We start from the raw sequence: 22,557 nt of genomic DNA on the forward strand, positions 1-22,557 counted from the left end.
TATTAAAATATTATGTTTTCTATTGATACTTTACGAGAGAAAATGGAAATTTGTATAAATAAACACCAAATCACTGTAAAATCGAATAAAATAACATTTTGAGAAAAAAAGAAGAAGATTTTTTAACCTTAAATATCTTATTTTTACGTCCCGCAGAAGCTATATACCAATTTTCAGACAAATCGGAGGTCCAAATTTTTTTTTGCTCCAAAATTGAGTAATTTGAATTGGAATGACCCAAAATTAATTTTTCAAACAAATATTTTAAGTCGTTATGAGAAAATTATAATTTAACAGATGAAATAAAATAAACACAATTCAACTCGTAAAATATTTGGACCCTTACCAGCCGAACCAGCCTAACAGGTAAAGAACCCACCTTTTATATAGTTTATAATATACCTTTTCTACCTGGCCTCAAACGCTCGATATTTTTAACTCGTGACAACGTCGATTGACGGCAAATAGACCGCAAATACACATTTTTATGTGGTGGAAGTCAAAATGGCTGTGAAGTGTAAAAATTTTTGTATATAATTTAAATTTTTAAAATCAAAATTTTAGAAAACTGAGAACGATACAGGGCATTAGAAAATGCGCTCAACAAACATACACGAATTAAAATTCGAAAATTATAGTATTTCTTAGTGATGCCAAATGACTGCAACATGAAAAGATGACATAATGATACCGGGATGTATATATATATATATATATATATATATATATATATATATATATATACCTTAGAACTCAGAGGGCTTCTGAGTTCTGAGGTGATCTCTCTATCTTGCTGTCAGTGGTCACATGTTTGGCGTTTAGAGGTTGACACAAGAAGCCGGCATAAAATTAATTAAAGTTGGATAATTCTATGAATTCAGATAAAATACGGCAAAATCATCGATAATACTAGTCAGCCAACATATTTAGTAATTTTAAAATGTTTTAACTATACATCTTCGAAGATATAGAAATCTGTTTTTTATCCCATATCCACTCCTACTTGTCTACAATCAACTTCTTGTAGCGTACTTTGTTTGTTTTCCTGTACTCTTTTCTACTTTTGCTATTTTAACTATTTCTTTCTGTATTTCCTTTTCTTTCGATGTCAGATCATTATTTAGGTAGATGCGTTCTTTATACTGCGTCGGCTTACTTTCCTTATGTAATATCTCAATTTTTTTCGTGAAAGTGTTTGTTTCTGTGGCGTAGACTGAGACTATTTCTCCTATATTGGAAATAGATACTTCGTTACAAAATAACTTTTATTAAGCGGGTGGAGGGGAATTTTTACGAATATGTTTTTATATGTTTATAGGTTTCTATAAATAGGTTTCTCTGGATTAGAAAATATTGAGGATACAAGTATATGATTACAAGATATTGAAAAACGCATTACAAAATTGTATCCTCAATATTTTCTAATCCAGAGAAACCTATTTACAGTAACAGCTTCACATATAAAAACATATTCGTAAAAATCCCCCCCCCCCCCGCTTAATAAAAGTTATTTTGTAACGAAGTATCTATTTCAACTTTCTCCACATTGTCGCATACACAGCCGAATTACTCGTTTTTATAGAGCCGTTAAATTAAAAATGATAAAATAAGTTCTCAATCCAGTAGCACAGAAAACGACAATAAATATCGTTCCCATACCACTAGATTGACAATAGGTGCAAGTTATCTGGTTACTACCCTCGTGACTTTCAAAAATTATAAGCCATACGGGTGCCGAGACGAACATTAAGATGAGGGAATTTTAAATAATTCACGTCCCATCTGCTCAGCGCGGTAAAGTGCCAACGAGAAAGCTTCCTAAATGTTTATACATTTTTAAAAAATAATAACAATATCTTTAAATGAGTGATCATTTCTGACTATCTGAGTTCGGTTATTTTTGTCAATGACAGTGGCGCACCCAGGGGGGTGTTTCAGTATGTTTGAGTTGTTATTCTGGATTATCAACAAAATAAGAAAATAAGTTAGTGAAGAAATCGTAGGTAGTTTTTCAGTCGCTATCTACGGTTTGTAAGTTAGTATTAAGTCTCTCCTATGAAGATATTTATATATATAAAAATTGATAATTGTCAGTGTCAGTAGAAAAAGTAAGAAAAGTTGGAAAATTTGTAGAAAAATACGAAATTTGATTGCATTTCCATTATTCAGTTGCAGCTAACCTAGTTTGATTGGTTTTTACTTCGAAACCTGGCAAATTAAGAAGATAAAAGAATAGAGTAGTAATAGAGTAAGAATAAAGAAGTCAATCTAAAGTAAAAGGTATCTTGTTCGAAACAGGGGGTTTTGGGGGTTAAACCCCCCCTTCCCAGGGCATTAAAAATTATAAAGACTAGTAGGAAAATGTAACTTGTCTTTCAGAAACAATAGAAAAAAATTTCGGTGCCCAAGCGAAGCTAGGACAAATAATCCCGGACAAATAATCCTCGGACAAAAAATCCCGGACAAATAATCCCCACAAATTTTTTTGGACAAAATATCCCCACAAAAAAATCCCGGACAAAAAATCCCCAAGAAATATTTGCTGCCAAATAGTTCTCTAAAAATTTTCCCGTGAATGCAATCGACTCAAATGTTTTTCAGCCTCAGTGCGTGAGAGCTATAGTAATCGCCATGAAACCGCTTTTTGACAAACCCCCTAGAGGAAAATTCTGGGTGCGCCACTGGTCAATGAATATATCCAAATCACCCAATCAAAAAAATTACCAAGACTGAATTCAACATATCTCAGGAAAACGGCAGAACAATTGACTTCATGCGTGAATTACGGGCTCTCAACTTCGATAAATTAAAGACACAGTTGTTAGAAACAAACCGGCTTACAAAAATGATCATGAACCAATTATATTCATATTCGAAACTTACACCATTATACCTGTCTTCAAAAAATAATCCACTCCTATGTTAATACTGTAATATAGTTCTTACATATTGGTACAGTACCTACAGAGTAACACGTAGTAAAGTCGATTCGCTGGTCTGAGCCACAGCTTGCTGTCTAGTAATTTTAGTAATTATTTTTTTTTCAAAGTTAGTTACATTTTGACAGACTAGACGTGGCTGGAAATTACTATACAACCAAGCACACGTATTCATAGCCAATATTAAGAGTAAACAAACGTAAATAACATAAATCTTATGCCAATCAATAATTATTTATTTACACCGTAATATAATGTAACGATAACAAATGAGAAAATTGTTTATTGTACAAAATAAAAATATTTTAAAGAAATAAATTCCACAAAATTTTATGAGTTTAGTACCTATACACTCCCACTATTTCCAATAATTCTTCTTTTTAATGAAAGAGTAAGGTTATTTGAGTTGTTATTAGCGTGAGGTATGGATTTTTGTGTTGTAGGTTTCCTACTATGAATCTGTCAAAACGCGTCTCAGTTGAGCGAACCGAGTTTATCACTGAATGCGAAAAACATGAACGGATTTTAAGACATCTTCAAATGTACAGATCGTACGCGGACAAGATACTGAAACGAAAAATTTAATAGACTACTTGAAGGCAGCTAATAAATTGTATAAAATATAAATTTTACATTCATAATCCTATACAGTTTCATTATTCGTAGTTTTAGGATTTCTTCTGGTTCAACCGTCAGTTGACCAATGAATTCCTGCCTCATATCACTTAGTACATTGCAATAGCATAATATGTGACAGTCTCTTCTTCCATTTCGCATTTTCTGCACTATGATTCATTCACCTTACTGAGTTTGTATAGATGTTTTCTTAAACTACAATGTCCAGTTACCATTTCGGTGACCGTTTTAATTTCTGGTTTATTGAGGTTCATCAAGTTGTCCCAAAGTTTTTTATCAATAATCTTAATTATTTTCTTAGTCTGGATTTGCTCTTGAGTGGCTCTCCATATCTTTTGATGATTTCTTATCAGCCACTTCTGAACCTAAATTTCCGGTCCGCTATGTTAAGGACTATCCATTTAGTCATTAAATTTCTGAATCCGTAGTTGCCGAATCATCTTGTATATTAGTCCCTCTTGTCCTATTCTGTCTACAGCTTCGCTGACGTCAAGAAATGCTGAAAAGTCCTACTAGAAATCAGTGTGACTTCTGGTAGTACTTATAGCTGACAGCAGGCTAATTGGTCTGTAGTTTTGTGTAAAACTGCCGTTATGTTTTAGGTGTCTGAATCATAATTATATGGACTATGGACCATTTTCCATGGTTCTCAGAATATCATGAATCTTCACATGGTGTTAATTACAAGTGTTAAGTATGTCAGGGCCTTTGCTGGAAAGGCACAAGTCCTGGTGCCTTTCTTGTTAATTGGATACGAACTATTTCCTTGACTTGCAATGTTGGGTGTGTTATTTTGTATTGATCTTTGTTGTTATTCAATTCTTCGCATGCTTCTTCCTCTTCGTCTATCAAGTTCTCATCTTCTAATTGGTTGTAGTTTAGCATGAATTCCTATTTTAGGGCTCTTCTTATGACTTCTGCCATTCCTTCAGTTAGGTAAACCATATCTTTATCCCCTTTAAATAACACTAAAAATAACAATCAAAGTGATTACAAATAAACTGAATATAATTATAACCCTAACAGAAGAACAACAAGGTTTTAGATTGGGAAGATCGACGTGCAAATTAAAGGTCGTTATCCACTTATTTCAGGCAAGAGAAATACCTGCAGGAATAATCAAAACAATCGAAAATATATACCAGGAGATCAGAATAAAAATAAAAGTAGAAGAAGAACTAATTGATCCAATCGAGGCTGGCAATGAGATAATACAGGGGATTCTCTGAGCACTCTATTATTCAACCTGATCACAGATGAAATAATAAAAAAAAATATGAGCAAAAAACAAGGATACCAAATGAGACAAAAACAACTTAAAAATAATATGCTATGCAGATGACGCAATACTAATCTCTTAAAGCGAAGATTTATGCTTCAAATTTAATATAACTGCTAGAAAATTTAACATAATAATTTTACCAAAAGACAAAATGCATGGTTATCTACAATCGCCTGGTTATGATAAATCTACTAAGATGTAAATTGGAGGTCTGCTTTTTCATTCCATTCCTTTTCGTTTACAAAACCGTAATTAGACCAATAATGACATACGCGACAGAAACGCGAACCGATAAAGAGAGAACAAAAATAATTCTAGAGATAACAGAGATGAAAACTCGTAAAACAATTAAGGGTGACACTATGGGACAAAGATTAAAGTATAAATTTACGAGTACATATAAAGTGGACAACATCAAGAACTAGCTAAGGAAGAGAAAAGTATAATGGAACGATCATATAAGCAGCATGACAACAAACAGAGTAGTAAAGTCGATGAGAGTCGGTTCCCAGTAGGAAGACGATGAAAACCATGAAGCAACTTACTGGATGTACAGAGAAAATAGACACTTATATCTACATAAAAAGAAGCAGAAGAATATTGTTCAAATGTTTCGGCAATTTGTCAATTTTATTTTTACTGGATTTATTTTTACACATTGCTTGGATGTCGGGTAATGACTACACAAAGATATTGACATTCTCAAACCCAGAGAGCAGAAGAAGTAGAGGACAACCGAGTAGAAGATGGATTGATGATGTGGAAGAAGACCTTGAGATTCTAAGTGTCAGAAGATGGAGGGAATTTATTAGAAATCAATGGGAGTAGCTACTTTTCTGCGAGCAGGCCAAGATCCACGTAGGATTGTCGAGTCAATTATGATGATGAGTTTATAATTTAAACTACATGTTACACTGTTAACAGTTAAAACTAAAATTTTACAAAAGGCAGGCGATATTCAGTATGCAAATGTGCTAACAAATAAGTTATACAGTTTTTTATTAGTTTTATATCTTTTATCATTTGGCTCTGTTCAAAATTTGTACATTTACAAAATTGAAATGGAGGTTATTTTCCAAAGAAGGTTTATCTAAGGCTGTAGTACTTTGTTGATTGTTTTTATGCTTTTTGTGTGCAATAGTTCTAAATTTAGAAATGAACACATAAGACGTCTTTTATTCCTCCTACCGGCGATACGATCAAGAGGAATCGTTTCAATGGTATAAATTCACTGGCGTGTCCCCTGCGTATTAGTTACTGCTAAGTGTTAATAATTAGTGTTACTCGCTATTGAGACACATAAGCATTCACCACTGCTTGATTTGCGATATAATGGGTACCTTTAAAATGTGCACCAGGAAACTTCACTATCTTTAACGTTTGCTGTGATCGTTTAAAAAAAAGTTTATTAATTTTAGGCATGGTTCACTGCAGAACACATTTACTCTGGAACAGGCTAATATCCCCAAAAGAATCCAGTGCGTTAACTTATGAAGAATTTTTGGAACTTAGGAATTTGGCAAAACTGGAACACGTCTGCAACCTGCATCCTAATTTGGGACCACTTCTCAACCAACCCATTACATGGTACCAAAACTTTGCGAAACTCTTACTGGTAAAATATGTGGACCATACCAGAAGTTTTTTCTCGGCAGATGGCAATATATTGCACTATGTTATTTTGCACCAAGAATATTTTAGTGCTTTTATGCTTTTGTCTTTGGATCTTCACACTTCACGAGGAGTAAGTTTGTATTATTGATGTATAATATATGTGACTATTCCAGGAACGTCCTATTTCTTTTAAGTGTTCTTATATTGCGTAATGTAAACTTTTCGAAATCCGTATTGTTGATTTGATAACACTCTCTCATCTTCCAACATGTCTTCTAGCCTCCTCTCGATAAGTCTTTCATAGAACTTACCACAAGGCAGTCCAGGAGACATATTGGTCGATAAGAGGCTGCTGAATCAAGGGGTTTCCCAGGCTTTAGGAGTAGAACTAGGTTTGCTTCCTTTAAGTCACTGGGAAACTCTTGTTTCTGCAGTAGGTCGTTACATATTCTTCTGATCAAGCCTGGTTTCTCAGTTGCTACTATCTTAATTGCCTTTGGTGGCAGCCCGTCGAGACCGGGAGCTTTCCCCCTCTTCATTTCCTGACCAGCAGCGGTTCGTATTTCCTCAACTGTGAACTACTCTCTACCATTGTCCAAAAGATTTTTATAAAATTCTGGATTTCCTTGGTGGAGAAGAGGAGTTCGGTCTTCGTCGAGTTTACATATATGGGGCCATGATCTTCAATGTCTTCATGGTAATTTTATATGCGTCGCCCCATATATCCTCTTCCAATGCTTTTATTAGGGTCTGCTACTTTTCTTTTTTTTTCCTGTCTTATTTTTTTATTTAGGGTTCTCTTTAGATCTTTGTATATTTCTTTCAGCTCGAGGTTGCCCTGGCTTCTCGTGTAATTCCTTCGAACTCTGAGGTATCTCTCCCGTAGACCTTCTATCTTATCGGTTCACCAGTAGGGGGATTTTTGATTTTCCTTTCTCTTCACGGTGGCCAACTTTGCAGCGTTTTCTAGTGCTCTTCTCAGTTGGCCAAGGTCAGAAATCTCTTCCTCATTGATCTTTCTGACCTCCGATTGGTACGTGGTTTTATTGAAATAGATTTCCGTGTAACCTATCGGCCGCCTTACTCCCCCTTTTACCTTTATTTCGTATTTTATGTACCGGTGGTAGGTGAATTATTGATCGTCGAGGACATCCCACCCGTGTACACTTCTGGATAGCCCTTCACTCGCGAACGTGACATCAATGCGTGTTTGGCTGGCCACCCTCACCAAAGTTGGTTTATCGTTGTTTAATCGTTGGTTTATCGTTGGGGAAGCAGAGTTTCCCCTCCTTGTCGTTTATGGGGGAACCCCATAATCTGGATTTCTCGTTTATGTCCCCGGCGATCATAATTTCTTTTTCATTCGTGGCGGCGATCATTATTTCGTCTACAATGGCTTTATACCTCAACATAGGGAGGTTGGGAGGTATGTAACATGCCAGGAGGCAGAAATCCCTCAACCTGATGAGGATATGGTTTCTCCCCCTGCCGATGCTCCGCACCCCTATATCCCTGTTTCTAATGAGCACCGCTACGTTTTTTCCGTCGTCCTGGACCCATCCACCGTCTGAGGTAATCTTCTTGTTTGGTTCTGGGACGATGAGCAGGTCTGTTTCTAGCTTGCAGGCTTTTGCGTGGACAAGGTCGTGCGCCCGGCGCGCTCTGCCCACGTTCACTTCCTCCCTATGCAATGAAGAAGTCCTACAGAGAATGAACACAACCGCAGATTTGGTCAACATCGTGAAAGCCGTAAGTTGCAGTACTTGGGACATATAATGAGAAATCAAGGCAGACACGAGCTACTCCAATGCATTTTGCACGGTAAAATTTAAGGAAAAAGCGCCCAGGAAGAAGAAGAATATCCTGGCTTGCTAACCTAGAGCATGGTATAGAAAGACCTCAACACATATATTCCGTATAGCAACCAACAAAATCATCATAGCCAGAATGATCACCAACCTTCGGAAGGGACAGGCACCCTAAGAAGAAGAATCTCAAAAACAAAAATAATGACAAATTTGGTACCCAACCAGAACAGCAGTATTGGTGGGCAAGAAATAGAACTCGTAGATAAATATAAATACCCAGGACATGAAATTGTGATTGGCAGGGATAACTAGACTCATGAATTGAAGAGAAGAATCGGTCTTAGGTGGACATCATATGGAAAAATGAGAGAAAGTTTTAAAAGTGGGTTGCCGACAATCCCGAAGAGAAAAGTATTTGATTAATGCGTCTTCCCACTGTTGATATACGGAGCAGAAACGCTTACATTAACAAAAGCCTCGGCTGTCAAACAGAGTCACACAGAGACGAATGGAGCGATCCATTTTAGGAATAATTCTGCGAGACAAAATAAAAAACGAAGAGATCAGGAGTGACTGAACCAAGATGACTGACGTCATCGAAATTATAGCCAGACTAAAAGAGAATTTGATAGAACACATAGCGAGAATGACAGATGGGCGATGGGCAAAAAGGTTATTGGAATAAGGACCAAAAGAAGACAAGAGAAGCGTCAATCGACCACCTACACGATGGCCTGAAGATTTAAGAAGAACAAATAAAAACTGGATGAGAGCGGCCCAATATAGACGGGGTTGGAAACGGAAGGAAGAGGCATATGGTCAGCAGTGGACTTTTGAGGCTGGATGAGGATGGTGATTAGGATTATAATTAATTCTGATTCAAAGAAATGAAACAAATCGAAAAGAAATCCTAGAAAGACTAGACGTGTGGTCAAAAATTTCAAAAAGTTTAACCTTTTGAGAGTAGACAGTATGTTCCTTTATGAGTTAAAATGGGGACTGTGTGTAAGTTTCATAACATAAATGAGATGCAAAGTGCAAGAAATGAACGAAATCGTTTTTAAGAAAGCTATAATATGTGCCAAACCAAAATGGTAGCCAACCAATTTTGCGTCCTGTACCACTAGAAATTATGTGTAATTTTTCTGTTTGCTATTTAGTCTATGAGGTGAGGCCGCTCCCGTATGAAAAATTTTCTGATTCGGTTCCTTAGCAAATTCCTGTTCAAAATGTCCCCTTTAAACAAATCAGGAGGGTGCCAGGCGAAATTTTTGGCAGAAATTGTTTAAACAAATTTCAACAATCCCCTTTTTTGTCCCGAAAAATATTTAGATTATATTTTTTTTTAGATTTTTTAGGTCATTGTAAAAAAGTTATCCTGTCATGGTCCTAGTCTCAAAAGTTGGTAGTTTTCAAGTTATAAGCGATTTAAAATGCGAAAATACGCATTTTTGAGGCTTGAAAACTGGTATGTAAATTGTTACTTGTGAGGTTTCCGAGTGGCTAAATTCACACTCGAATTTTAGTTCTCGTGCTAGTCGAACGTTTCAATTACCGGAGCTGATGAGAAATCTAAACGCTTTATTAATACGAATAATAACTAATGGTAATTATTCAAATAATACACAAACTAATATTTCGCGTTCTTCTATCTATTCCTTTTTTAATTAAATGAGTGTGGACACAGGAGGTAGAACCCCACCTGAACCTGATGGATTTCCCAATAAAAATTTTTGTCCAGATGTTGAAATGGAATTCCCCGACAAGCTTAGAGATTTAGTAAGGTTGAACATAACCAGACTGTAAGTACTTCCGATCCTATTAAATTTAAAGATGATAAACAAAAGGAAATTTTTAAGTAAATGATCTTGGGCCGTTTCAAAATATAGACGGATTTTAAAGGTAGACTTAATGGGGTCTAGGACATTTCGCCGTCGCTGTTTCGTTTCGCCGTCGCCATTTCGCCGTCGCCGTTTCGCCGTCGAGCCATTTCGCCGTCGCCGTTTCGCCGTCGAGCCATTTCGCCGTCGCCATTACTTGTATATAAGTTTTGAATGGTTTTCGAACGATTATATTTCGAACACTTTTGCATAATGAAGTTTTTTATTTTTGATACAGTAAAAACAATTGAAATTGAAATCCCTTTTCTCAATATTGTTTATTTCCGGGAATCTGATAATAGTTATATTTTTAATACTGTAAATATTTTATTTTTCAGACGAAAACAATGTATAGTTGAATACGAAAATATAACTTGGTTTTACTAGAAAAATTAGCATTTTATTTATACTGACATTTAGTATAAAAAAAAGTTAGTATTTTATCACGTTCTTGTAAACTTAAGCAATGCCGGGATGGCGACGGCGAACTGGCTCGACGGCGAAACGGGCGACGGCGAAGTGGCTCGACGGCAAAACGGCGACGGCGAAATGGCGACGGCGAAATGGCGACGGCGAAACGTCCCAGTCCGGACTTAATGCATCGAAAATTGGTGACATTATTCTTACAAAATTCCCAGAAATGGATAATAAAATATAATTAATATCGACACTATTGGTAGAAATATAATCAGAATTAAATTTATGGATTATAAGAACGCTAATTACCTTATCGCAGTGGCGTACTGAGCATGGTTCCGCGGGTTCCGCTGAACCAGGGCCGGGGCCCCGCAGGGTTCCGCTTTAATGCGCTTCTTGCTTCTTTTGTTTCTAATTTGATGGGGACATTTTGAACTACACAAGTACACACATAGGAAATGTAACTGCTTAGTAGATTTTAATTTTTGTGTAGGTACTTATAAATAAAAACGAAGAATACTTATTCCTCAAAAAATTTGAAAACAAAATTTATTGAAATACAGGGAACCCTGTTGTAAGGTTCCTTACACGTTTTACCTGCTTTCCAAAGCCCGTGTTTCAACATTTGTAAAGACTAACCGACAGGCCCTGCCTACACGTGACAACTCAAACACTTGTATATTAGCAAGATTCATGAATAAGATAAGATGTAAGTAAACTACAAAGTTGTAAATATGCATTGCAAGTTTTATACGACCATAAAAATAATCCCAATACAATAGGCTTGATACTCGTGTTTATTTAACCATCATCATTCAGCCTGTACTTTTATAGGGGTAGGTAATTCTTAAAAATTGAAATTAAATTCTAAATATAGACAATAGTGGTAAGGATAACAAAACACTATATAAGTATAGACACTAATTTCTTTTTAAGAAAATCTGGTCGTTTGATAAAAAATATCAACCCCATCTTTATCCAGGGGTTTTTTAGATATATTTTTTAAGCGTTTTATCTCCCTAGAGGTTTGTATGTAATGTAATATGATTCCAATGTTTATTTTTTAAAAGCTGTGTTAGTTATCCGATATTAATGAGGTTTTTAATCATAACGTTTTTAATTATGACTGGAATTTTGAATGTAGAAAATTTTTGAGTTTTATTATTTATAAAAACGGCTGGCGTAAAGTGATCAATCATGTGGGTATGAAAATCGATAGGATAAATATTAATTTACTGTTTTAATAGTCTATTGTTTTTTTTAAGTTTCTAACATCAAAAGTAAGTAAATTTCGATCAAAATAATGTTGGTACCTTTTGTTTTTTTGGTTGGTGAAAAAGTCGTGAAAATCACTTTCTAATTAGCATCCGAAATGATATTACTGCTTCACAAATTACTTTACTTATTGCTTATAAGATATGTAAGATTCGTTGGTTCAAAGTGCCTATTTTTGAAAAGGCTGTAGTCAAATGGGCTTAAACGAGTCACTAATCACGAGTGTATGCAAAATTTTAACAGACATATCTTATAACCAATTCTTTCTCCAGGAAAACAAAAAGTCTAAAATATTCACAATAGCATAACCTATATTTTTTAATACTAGTTAAGATTTTGGGTATCACCAATAATAATTTATAAAGTTATTTTGAAAAAAAAAAAACAAAATTTTTTCACAATTATAAATTTTTTTAATTTAAAACCAAATTGTTTTTAAAAATGAGCACTTTGAAGCGGTAAAACTTACAGATCATAATATAAGCAATACATGATTCAAGTAACTTGTGAAGCGGTAACGATTAATTTAATTTGGGATGCTAATTAGGGGGTGATTTTTACGATTTTTTTACCAAAAAAGTGTCCAACTTTATTTTGAGCGTTACATAATAAATATTGATGCTGGAAACTAAAAAAATACAAAAATACATTAAAAAAGTTGTGATGACTTTTTCTCGAAAATTGATTAATTTCTAGTTATTTCACGTTGAAATATTCGATGTGGAATTTGACGAATAAGAACCTACATTTCATGACCTACTGGGTTTAATGACTTCGTATATACACTATATTTTTCACTTTTTTTTTATAAGCTATATTTTTACTAAGAATATTTTCTTCGATAACATATTATATGTACTTACTTTTTGAGGGTATTTGCGAAAAACTGTCTCGAAACGTGGTTTTTTTTTGAAAAATGAACATATTCACTCACAAATAATTCGAAAAGTATTGACTTAGTGAAAAAACTCTATAGAACTTAAAGGTTGCGTAGAGTTAGTCAGTTTATCCAATTTCGGACTTATCTTGAACGTATGTTTTTCACCCGAGAAGAAGTAAAACATACCTAGGGGAGAAGCGCACATCGGCACAATAGGTATCACTTTTTTTTGTTTGACATGTTGGCTATGTGTATGCCAAATTTCATTTCAATGCGAGCAGTTCTTTAAAAAGTACAGCAAAAACCGTGAGTAAGTGGACTATAAATTAGCTTGAGTTTTTATGATATATTTTATGATATATTTTATGATATAATATGATGATTTATATTTAATGTTTTGTGTGGGGACCCGCATTCCAACAGGAACCAGGGTCCGCTGATCTATCAGTACGTTACTGCCTTATCGACAATAAAACGATCCGATTTTTGCTGAAAATAAATTAGAATTCATATTAGGAGTTTATTTTTAATAGACAAGACGTTATCGTCTATATACGTAATATATTAAAAACAAAATTAAAAATAAGAAATAAATTCTACTTTTGAGGTAGTCAACGTTTCTAGAATAAATAGAAAAATAGTTACCGATGATAAAATATATTATGTTCCTACTAATCATATGTAGTTAGTTTTAAAACACAATTACTACCTAAATACATTATTATAAATAAGGTGCTAAAAGAAATTGAACCATATCAACAAAAGGTCCTACTTTGTTTTAACGGCGTATTAAAGACCATAATACAAAAGAGTGTCAGGAAACAACATTAACTCCAAAATTTTTTAGTTGCATGGGAAACCACTTCACAACAAATCTTAAATCATGTCCAGAATTTAAAACACAGAAATTAATTAAGGAATGCATGATCAATAGTAATTCTAATTATGCACCATAAATTCTAAATGCACCATAACTAAGTCAGAAATAATGTCTAAAATTGGACGTACCTTGGGACCCTACATGACCTAACGATACGTGGTTTTCGAATATCATTGACACAACTAGACTGCTCGAAGGAAGAAGAATAGATTACTTTTGAGCAAGAGGAAAATAAAGATTTCTCAACATACCACTAACTCTAACGCGGTTAATACTTTCCTCTGGAAGAAAATTTAAAGGAACCGACTCCTTATCTGAACTGGTCATACCGGATGACAACGATTTTATCATCCTAAGCAATGAAAGACTTTTTATGTCACGAACGATAAGCAATTCAGCTTGATTTTTATCAATATTTCTGGTGAAATGGAAAACAAATGCCTTTGCTCGGCGCAAAAGAGAAATGGAAGAGTACAGTTTAAAAGTGTGTACCTACCCTGAACTTTAGATCTAGAGGTGGGTGTAAAACCACTCTAGGGAATTTTGACCCAATTACGGTCGTAAAATTTAAGTGGATAGGTTTTGAAGAATCTATTCCCCGAAACGATAAAACTTTTGGCTCACAACGAAAAGTTTTCTTTGGAGCAAAAATACCGGGGCTAGCTCCCCGCGAAGCTGTACTGGCTGCGTCGTCATCAGACGCTTCACATTGCAAAGAAAAGTCTTTAGACAAGGCCGAAAAGTCTTTCGACATTAGAATGGACCTGAGGCCCAGTAAAAGGTAAATCATTAAAGGATAGTCCCGTAGATAAACTCGCGCTTATCTCGATGACACCAGTGTCGGAGGAGTTAATATCAGGTACTACTGCAACAAGTGGAAGAAAAAATGCATTACTGCTATAGTCATTAAGTAACACCTTAGGGACAGTATCTATCTGACCTAAAATCGAGGATTGCTGACCTGACGAACTAGGCACACTCACACGAGATGTTTGAGATGTGGATGTCTAGAAAGAAGGTTGATGCTGCGAAGAGGATGAGTTTTTTGACATGTTAATTTGCAAAAATTTTATTTCATCAACTAGATGGCCTAGATCAGAAATGAGTGAGCTAGGTATTTCCTCCACATGTAACCTAGGAGAACTATCATGAGATGCACTACCTACGTTATAGTATACATAAGTTGAGACGGACTCCTATATTATGAGCCCCATCGCCTTACAAAATAAATCATCTATAATAGTGTGATCCTCGCTATCTGAAGAGGGATCTTCCGACATTAAGTTTTACATACTCAACCTGTAAATATTTACGACGAACTTTTATAAAGTAATAATCAGCTAATGAGACATTTTTTATAGTCCAATGACAAGGCCGAATGATTGCATTATTTGCGGACTTTTTCTTGAATATGAGATTGTGTATTGTTAGATACAAAATGGAGCAGCTAACAGGTAAATTAATAAACAAGATGAAATGGATTTCGAAGAAGAAACATTATTTTAATTCCCTGGATTTTATTTACTACAGAAACAAACCAAGGAGATGTTTGTAACAGACGAAAGCAGGTCTCTACAATAAGAAAACAAGAAACAAGAACAAAAAGAAGAAGTCTCTCTACAGACCGGGTATCCTATAAAATAAAAGAAATACCCCAATAGAAAATGATTACAATATGATATTAATATTCCTACAATCAGGAAAGATTAACCAAAAAAATGGTTGCAATATCTGAAATAAGTTTTAACACTCGTAAAACCACTAACGAACATAAAAATAAGAACTATCTTTACAGACTGGCTATTTTTTAGGACAAAAGGAATAATCCAATGCAAATGGTTATACAAACCGCAGAAAAGGATCTCTAGCACAAGAAAACCTTGAATAAAGAAAATGTAACGATGTCTTTCGGCAGACTAGGTATCTTTTAGGATAAAAGAAATACCCGAATAAATGGTGAAGATAACCGCAAAAAGACGAAAACCAGTAAAATGTCTGTATTATAAGAGCACATTGAAAAAGAACGTAAAGAAATAGTATTTCGACAGATTAGACATATTTTAGTATAAACGAAATACAGCACTGTAAAATGGTTGTAATGAGGTCTCTATCATAAGAAAACCATCCAAGAAACCAGGTTTCGACAAGAACATGAAGAAGCAATAGCCTTTCGGTAGACTAGAAATCTATTAATATAAAGAAATACCACAATAAATAGTTATAACAACAGCAAAAAAGGTATCTACCATAAGGGCCCCTTGATCAAAGCAAAGTAGATATGTCTTTCAGCAGACTAGTTATCTTTTCAGAGAAAAAAAATACCCGAATAAACTATGGTTATGATAACAACAAAAGCGGTCTCTATCATAAGAGTTTCTTCTAAAGCTTGCACTTGCAAAGCTTGAAATGTAATGCCTTTCGTCAGACGACTGAGTATCTGTTCGTATAAAAGAAATACCTAACAAATGGTTACCACAACTGAATAGGTTCCTGCAATCACAAAACCGTAAGCAACGACATGTAAAATGGTTAAAACAACCAACTAGCGGCTCCAAGCAGAAGGATACCGCAAACTAGACTGGTTAACATTAACCGAAAAAAGAAACAACATGTAAAATAGTTAAAATAACCGACTAGGGGCTCCAAGCAGAAGGATACTGCAAACTAGACGCGGTTAAAGTTAACCGAAAACAAGTATCTACACGAAAATCATTTAAACAAACAAAAAGGATAATGAACGTAGAAGACTATCCGTCTCGAAGGACCATTTGTTGCTTTCTGCACAGACGATGACTTCTATATTCACATATGAAGCCACCAGAAGGGGAGGGTAGATAAGGTAACTTCAATCTAAAACATGCTGGTTTCTCCCCTTCGAATTGATTGTATGTTAATACGAGTATATATGAAGAAAGTAGACTGTATTACTCTAATTAAAACCAAGTAGAGTGAAACAGAAAATAGCTTAAAAATACATTTAATGTTGAAGCGAAGAATTATTTACAAACTTACATAAATATGTTGACAACCAAGACAAAAAGACACAATTATAAAAAGCAGAGAAAAAACCACTGAGCAAATTACTAGATATTTATACAATATTGCCCTACCTAACCAAATCAGCTGTTACAAATATCTTAAATGAAGTACAACAATAAAAATAATATTCTAAACAGCTGAGACATAAAATCTCCGAAACGAGTATGATACCTCGTAAACAGCACGTTTTTTAAAAGAAAGAATTATTGGTCATAAAAATATTAGGGCATTTAGAACGTTAAAAATATATCAAAAAATATTAATCTTGTGTGAAATGCAGGGCCTCCGTAAGGGCTGATGTCGCCTGTGTGCAAAAAAGGATTTTGGCACCCCTTAGGCTTTTTACTTCATTTTTATTTATTTATTTTTTAGAAGGTAGGTCGATGGGTGCTTGAAATAAAGCAAAAAACTGAAGTTTAGAAGTCATAATACCGAAAAGTGCTTCATTTTTTTGGTTATTTCACGTTGAAATATTCGATTTGGAATTTGACGAATAATAACGTTTTTCTCATCAGCTACAATTTTGCGTTCACTAGATCTATAGACTTCATAAATATACCATTTTTTTCGTTTTTTTTTTATAAGCTACATTTTTGATAACAATATTTTTCGATAAAATACTTAGTTTTTGAGTTATTTACGAAAAACCGTCTAAAAACATGTTTTTTTGTTGAGAAATAAACATTTTCACTCGCAAATAACTTTAATATCTATATTTTTTCACCACTGAGAAGTGGCTTTATTCACCTCCCAAGCAAAAGCAACCAACGACAAAGTCCAACTTTGAAGTGGAGGGTAAGGGTAGAACCTACATCCAAATGTTCGTGCAATTCCTTGGTCACCCTGAAAATTACACGGTATCGTCGTATTTCACTTCCATTTACTGGGCTATAGGTACAATAGAAAAATAAAAAATAGCTATTGTAGTAGCGATATTTTCTGAGACTTTGCTGTTGCAAATTCATCAATTATATCTCTTAACATTTTTATACCATCAAAAATGTCTTGTTCAATTGCTAATATTGCTAGCCCAGGCAATCGTTCTTGAAGAATTGTCCAAATGATTTTTAACTTTAAAAAAAAATTTAAAGCACTCATGGGAGTGCCGACAGAAGTAAAAACTTCTTATAATATATAAATTACGAGCTCAATGCTACGCTATGCTACTTATGTATACATACACATGATACTGTAAATAAGAAGATAATATATTGCGCATCCTGAAGAGAGGGGGAGTCGTGACGCAACTGGAGACCGGCACGTTCGTAATAGTTCGTAATGGTTCGTAACGTCCGATTAGTTTGAATCGTTCGCGGTTGTAAGATAAGTGTATTTTATATTTTATCTTTGTAAAATTGAGATGTCTTTTATAAAAAAAAAACACAAAAAGTCGTTTAATATTATTTTGCTTATTGAATAATTTCATGACATAATGCATACAAATCCCATTTAACTTTAACAAGAATTCAAATTCAGATTGGTCTCCAGTTACGTCATCATGCGCGAACTCAGACGTATTTGGGCTACGGGAGGATACTATCTGGTTATTTTTAGTATCATGTACATACACATAATATATATACGTACGAAATTTAATTCGGCAAAGTGACGACGGTCGCAAACTCAATAATTTTCCCCATCTAAAAAGTGCACAACGTCCCTAAAGAAGTTTTCACTTCAAAAATTTATTTTCGTCGAAGCAATGACGTTTGATAATTCAATACTTTTTCCCCATCTAAAAAGGGCAAAACGTCCCTAAAGAAGTTTTCACTTCAAAACATAATTTCGTCGAAGCAATGACGGTCGCTATGACGTTTGCTAATTCAATACTTTTTCCCCATCCAAAAAGTGCACAACGTACCTAAAGAAGTTTTCACTCCAAAAATTTATTTCGTCGAAGCAATGACGGTCAGGATGACGGTCGCTAATTCAATACTTTTTCCCCATCTAAAAAGTACACAACGTCCCTAAAGAAGTTTTCACTTCAAAACATTATTTCGTCGAAGCAATGAGGGTCGCGATGACAGTCGCTAATTCAATACTTTTTCCCCATCTAAAAAGTGCACAACGTCCCTAAAGAAGTTTTCACCTCAAAAATTATTTCGTCGAAGCAATGACGGTCGCTAATTCAATATTTTCCCCATCTAAACAGGGCAAAACGTCCCTAAAGAAGTTTTTACTTCAAAACATTATTTTGTCGAAGCAACGAGGGTCGCGACGACAGTCGCTAATTCAATACTTTTTCCTTATCTAAAAAGTGCACAACGTCCCTAAAGAAGTTTTCTCTTAAAAAATGTATTTCGTCGAAACAATGACGGTCGCTAATTCAATACTTTTTTGCCATTTAAAAAAGGCACAACGTTTCTACAGAAGTTTTCACTTCAAAAATTTATTTCGTCGAAGCAATGACGGTCGCTAATTCAATACTTTTTCCCCATCTAAAAAAGGCACAACGTATCTAAAGAAGTTTTCACTTCAAAAATTTATTTTTGTCGAAGCAGTGACGGTCGCGATGACGTTTGATAATTCAATACTTTTTCCCCATCTAAAAAGGGCAAAACGTCCCTAAAGAAGTTTTCACTTCAAAACATCATTTCGTCGAAGCAATGACGGTTGCGATGACGGTCGCTAATTCAATACTTTTTCCCCATCCAAAAAGTGCACAACGTACCTAAAGAAGTTTTCACTCCAAAAATTTATTTCGTCGAAGTAATGACGGTCGGGATGACGGTCGGGATGACGGTCGCTAATTCAATACTTTTTCCCCATCTAAAAAGTACACAACGTCCCTAAAGAAGTTTTCACTTCAAAACATTATTTCGTCGAAGCAATGACGGTTGCGATGACGGTCGCTAATTCAATACTTTTTCCCCATCCAAAAAATGCCCAACGTACCTAAAGAAGTTTTCACTTCAAAAATTTATTTCGTCGAAGCAATGACGGTCGGGATGACGGTCGCTAATTCAATACTTTTTCGCCATTTAAAAAGGGCACAACGTTTCTACAGAAGTTCTCACTTCAAAAATGTATTTCGCCGAAGCGATAACGTTCGCTAATTCAACACTTTTTCCCCATCTAAAAAGTGCACAAGGTCCCTAAAGAAGTTTTCACTTCAAAAATGTATTTCGTCGAAGCAATGACGGTCGCTAATTTAATACTTTTTCCCAACTAAAAAGTGCACAACCTCCCTAAAGAACTTTTCACTTCAAAAATTTATTTCGCCGAAGCGATGACAGACGCTAATTCAATACTTTTCCCCATCTAAAAAGTGCACAATGTCCTTAAAGAAGTGTTCACTTCAAAAATTTATTTCGTAAGCAATGGCGGTCGCGATGACGGTCGCTAATTTAATACTTTTTCCCCATCTAAAAAGTGCACAACGTCCCTAAAGAAGTTTTCACTTCAATAATATTACTATTATTATACGTACATTATAATAATATACGTACAAAATGTATTTCGTCGAAGCGGTGTCGGTCGCGAAATAAATCCTTTTTCCCTATCCAAAAATAGGTTTTACATTTATTTTAAATTTAAATACTCTTACACAATTCATATATACATACACATAATAAATATACGTACAAAATTTATTTCGCCGAAGAGATGACGGTCGCGAAATAAATACCATTTCCCCATCCAAAAATAGGTTTTACATTTATTTTAAATTTAAATACTTCTATACAATTTATGTATACATACACATAATATAGATACTTACAAAATTTATTTCGCTGAAGAGATACGGTCGCGAAATAAATCCTTTTTCCGCATCCTAAAATAGGTTTTACATTTATTTTAAATTGAAATACTTCTATACAGTTTATATATACATACACATAATATACCTATACAGGGTGAGTCACCTCTAACGGGACGGAAGATTACAGCGAAATGGTAAAAGATTTGAAAACATTTTTAAATTAGTAGTTTGTAAGTTGATAAAATCTACATTTTAAAATTATTTTGAAATATACAAGGTGTCTCAATAAATGGCGGCGTATCAAAGTTATATTTTTTCTTATGGAATACCCTGTATTTTATTGCATATTTTGATTGTCCGCAAAAAATAAGGTATAGTTTCATAAGGCTTCCCTATAGCTATGTACAGAGTGTTCTGAGTTATGGTGACTTTTCTTAAAATGTAAAGTTTTAAAAGAAGGCTTATTGTCAAGTTATTTAAGAAATTATGAAAAAAATACTTTTCCATCTAAATAGTTGGATATTGGTTAAATGTATTCCATTATTAATTATTACACAATTATGTACAGGGTGTTCAACATTTACAGTTTCATTATTGGATTATTCAATGTGTCATATATGATGCTTATTTTAAATGGAACACCATGTATATTAATACACCATTATACTAAACGGAGTCACTTCTTTCGAATGGTATATGGATGTCCTATACCTAGGTCTAATAGTTATTGCGTAATTTAGAATTATTTAAATTCTTAATCTGTAAATCGAATTTAAAACAAAAGATGTATCTCATTGTATGACATCGTCATTTTATGACAGTACGGTCTGGTAATTATCAAAAATATAAACATTCGTGTATGATATTCAAATTTAATTGTTCCTAAAAATGAATAATCATGTTATCTATAAAAGAGTAGACATGGTACTTTGCTTTGGGGAGTGTTTTCAAAATTGTATCTTACCTTCTTAAGTTTACGCTCAAAAGTATCCTGATAAAAGACACCCAAAAAAGGACGTTTTTGAGAGATTCCGTGCTACTGGTAATGTTGCATACGGAAAGTTAAATAAAAATAAACCAGTTATTTGTGATGACGTCAAGGAGCTTGATGTCCTGCTTTCTGTTACGGAAAACCCAAATTTTAGTAAAGAAAAAATTTCGGGTGAATTTGTAATGATAGGCTGACGCACCGAACAAGCATCGACACTCGGAACCGTGCGATTCTCTCAAATCGCGCAGGTGCCCCTACTAAGTTCCACCTCTCCGAACCAACGCCGCCAGAGGGATATTTAAGAGCATCTCAAGCGACGATCCGTCAGTCCTGAACGACCGTTCTGGGCTCCATAACCAGCCAAGCGAAGTGAGCGAGGCAGGCCGACCTGAGTCGCGACGCGCACTGTTTTGAGGTGATTCGTAAACTCAGGCAGGCCAACTCGAGACGAGACGCACGGTGTACCGAAGTGAGGTAATGTGCGACTCGTAATTCAACGGAGGCAAGCGTAGTGAGCGAGCCCCGATAGATATAATATATTTGAATACCGCTATTAATTTTGTTCTTCTGTTACAGACGTCCATCCAGAGTAGGACTTCGCTGGGACGAGATAGAATATTAAATTATTATTTTACCTTATATTGTTTATAATTTAGAATTAATAGATTTGCTTTGTTTTCAACCTGTGTTTTACTGAGTCTGTCGTCCTGAAAGAACTACCCGTTACAAATTTGGCGCCCGAGCAAAAGTCGAAATATACGAAAGTAAACGTCGTTATTCGACGCCCAGATAATAACAAAAATGCCGACAGATAAAGACACAGACTCAGTATCAGGTGCCACGACGGGTACGTCATGGATAAATCGTCTTTCCAAAGAGGAATTACAGCGCGACGCCGAAAGGTGCGGATTGGATTCCAAAGGAACCGTCGACGAGGTAAGGTTAAGACTCAAGTAGTGAGTATTCCTTCCTGCAAATCGGAGGAGTGGGTCAATGAACAACCGCTGGCTAGGGTGAATATTAATTAGGTAAGAGGGTGAATACTAATTAGGTGACGCCAACACTATATGATTAGCAAAGGAATTCGCATTAACGAAAATCAGTGACCATGACGCTCTTCATCTTCTCCTGTATACAAAGTAATGTGTGTCTTATATTCTTGACTTTGTACATATCTCAAGATCTGACAGTAACAGTCGAATGCCTCTTCTTT

The 22,557-nt window shown here is 34.9% G+C and overlaps 1 protein-coding gene across 1 annotated transcript in view; it reads left to right on the plus strand.

Moving 5' to 3' along the window:
• The window catches only part of LOC114343637 (KICSTOR complex protein SZT2), a 997,370-nt gene that overhangs the window by 936,850 nt on the left and 37,963 nt on the right, over window positions 1-22,557 (plus strand). The window contains exon 12 of the mRNA XM_050663023.1: window positions 6,276-6,601. Coding sequence (XP_050518980.1) covers window positions 6,276-6,601 — 326 coding nt within the window. The remainder of the gene's footprint in view (window positions 1-6,275; window positions 6,602-22,557) is intronic.

The sequence above is a fragment of the Diabrotica virgifera genome, chromosome 10 (assembly GCF_917563875.1).
Source record: "Diabrotica virgifera virgifera chromosome 10, PGI_DIABVI_V3a".
NCBI lineage: Eukaryota > Metazoa > Arthropoda > Insecta > Coleoptera > Chrysomelidae > Diabrotica > Diabrotica virgifera.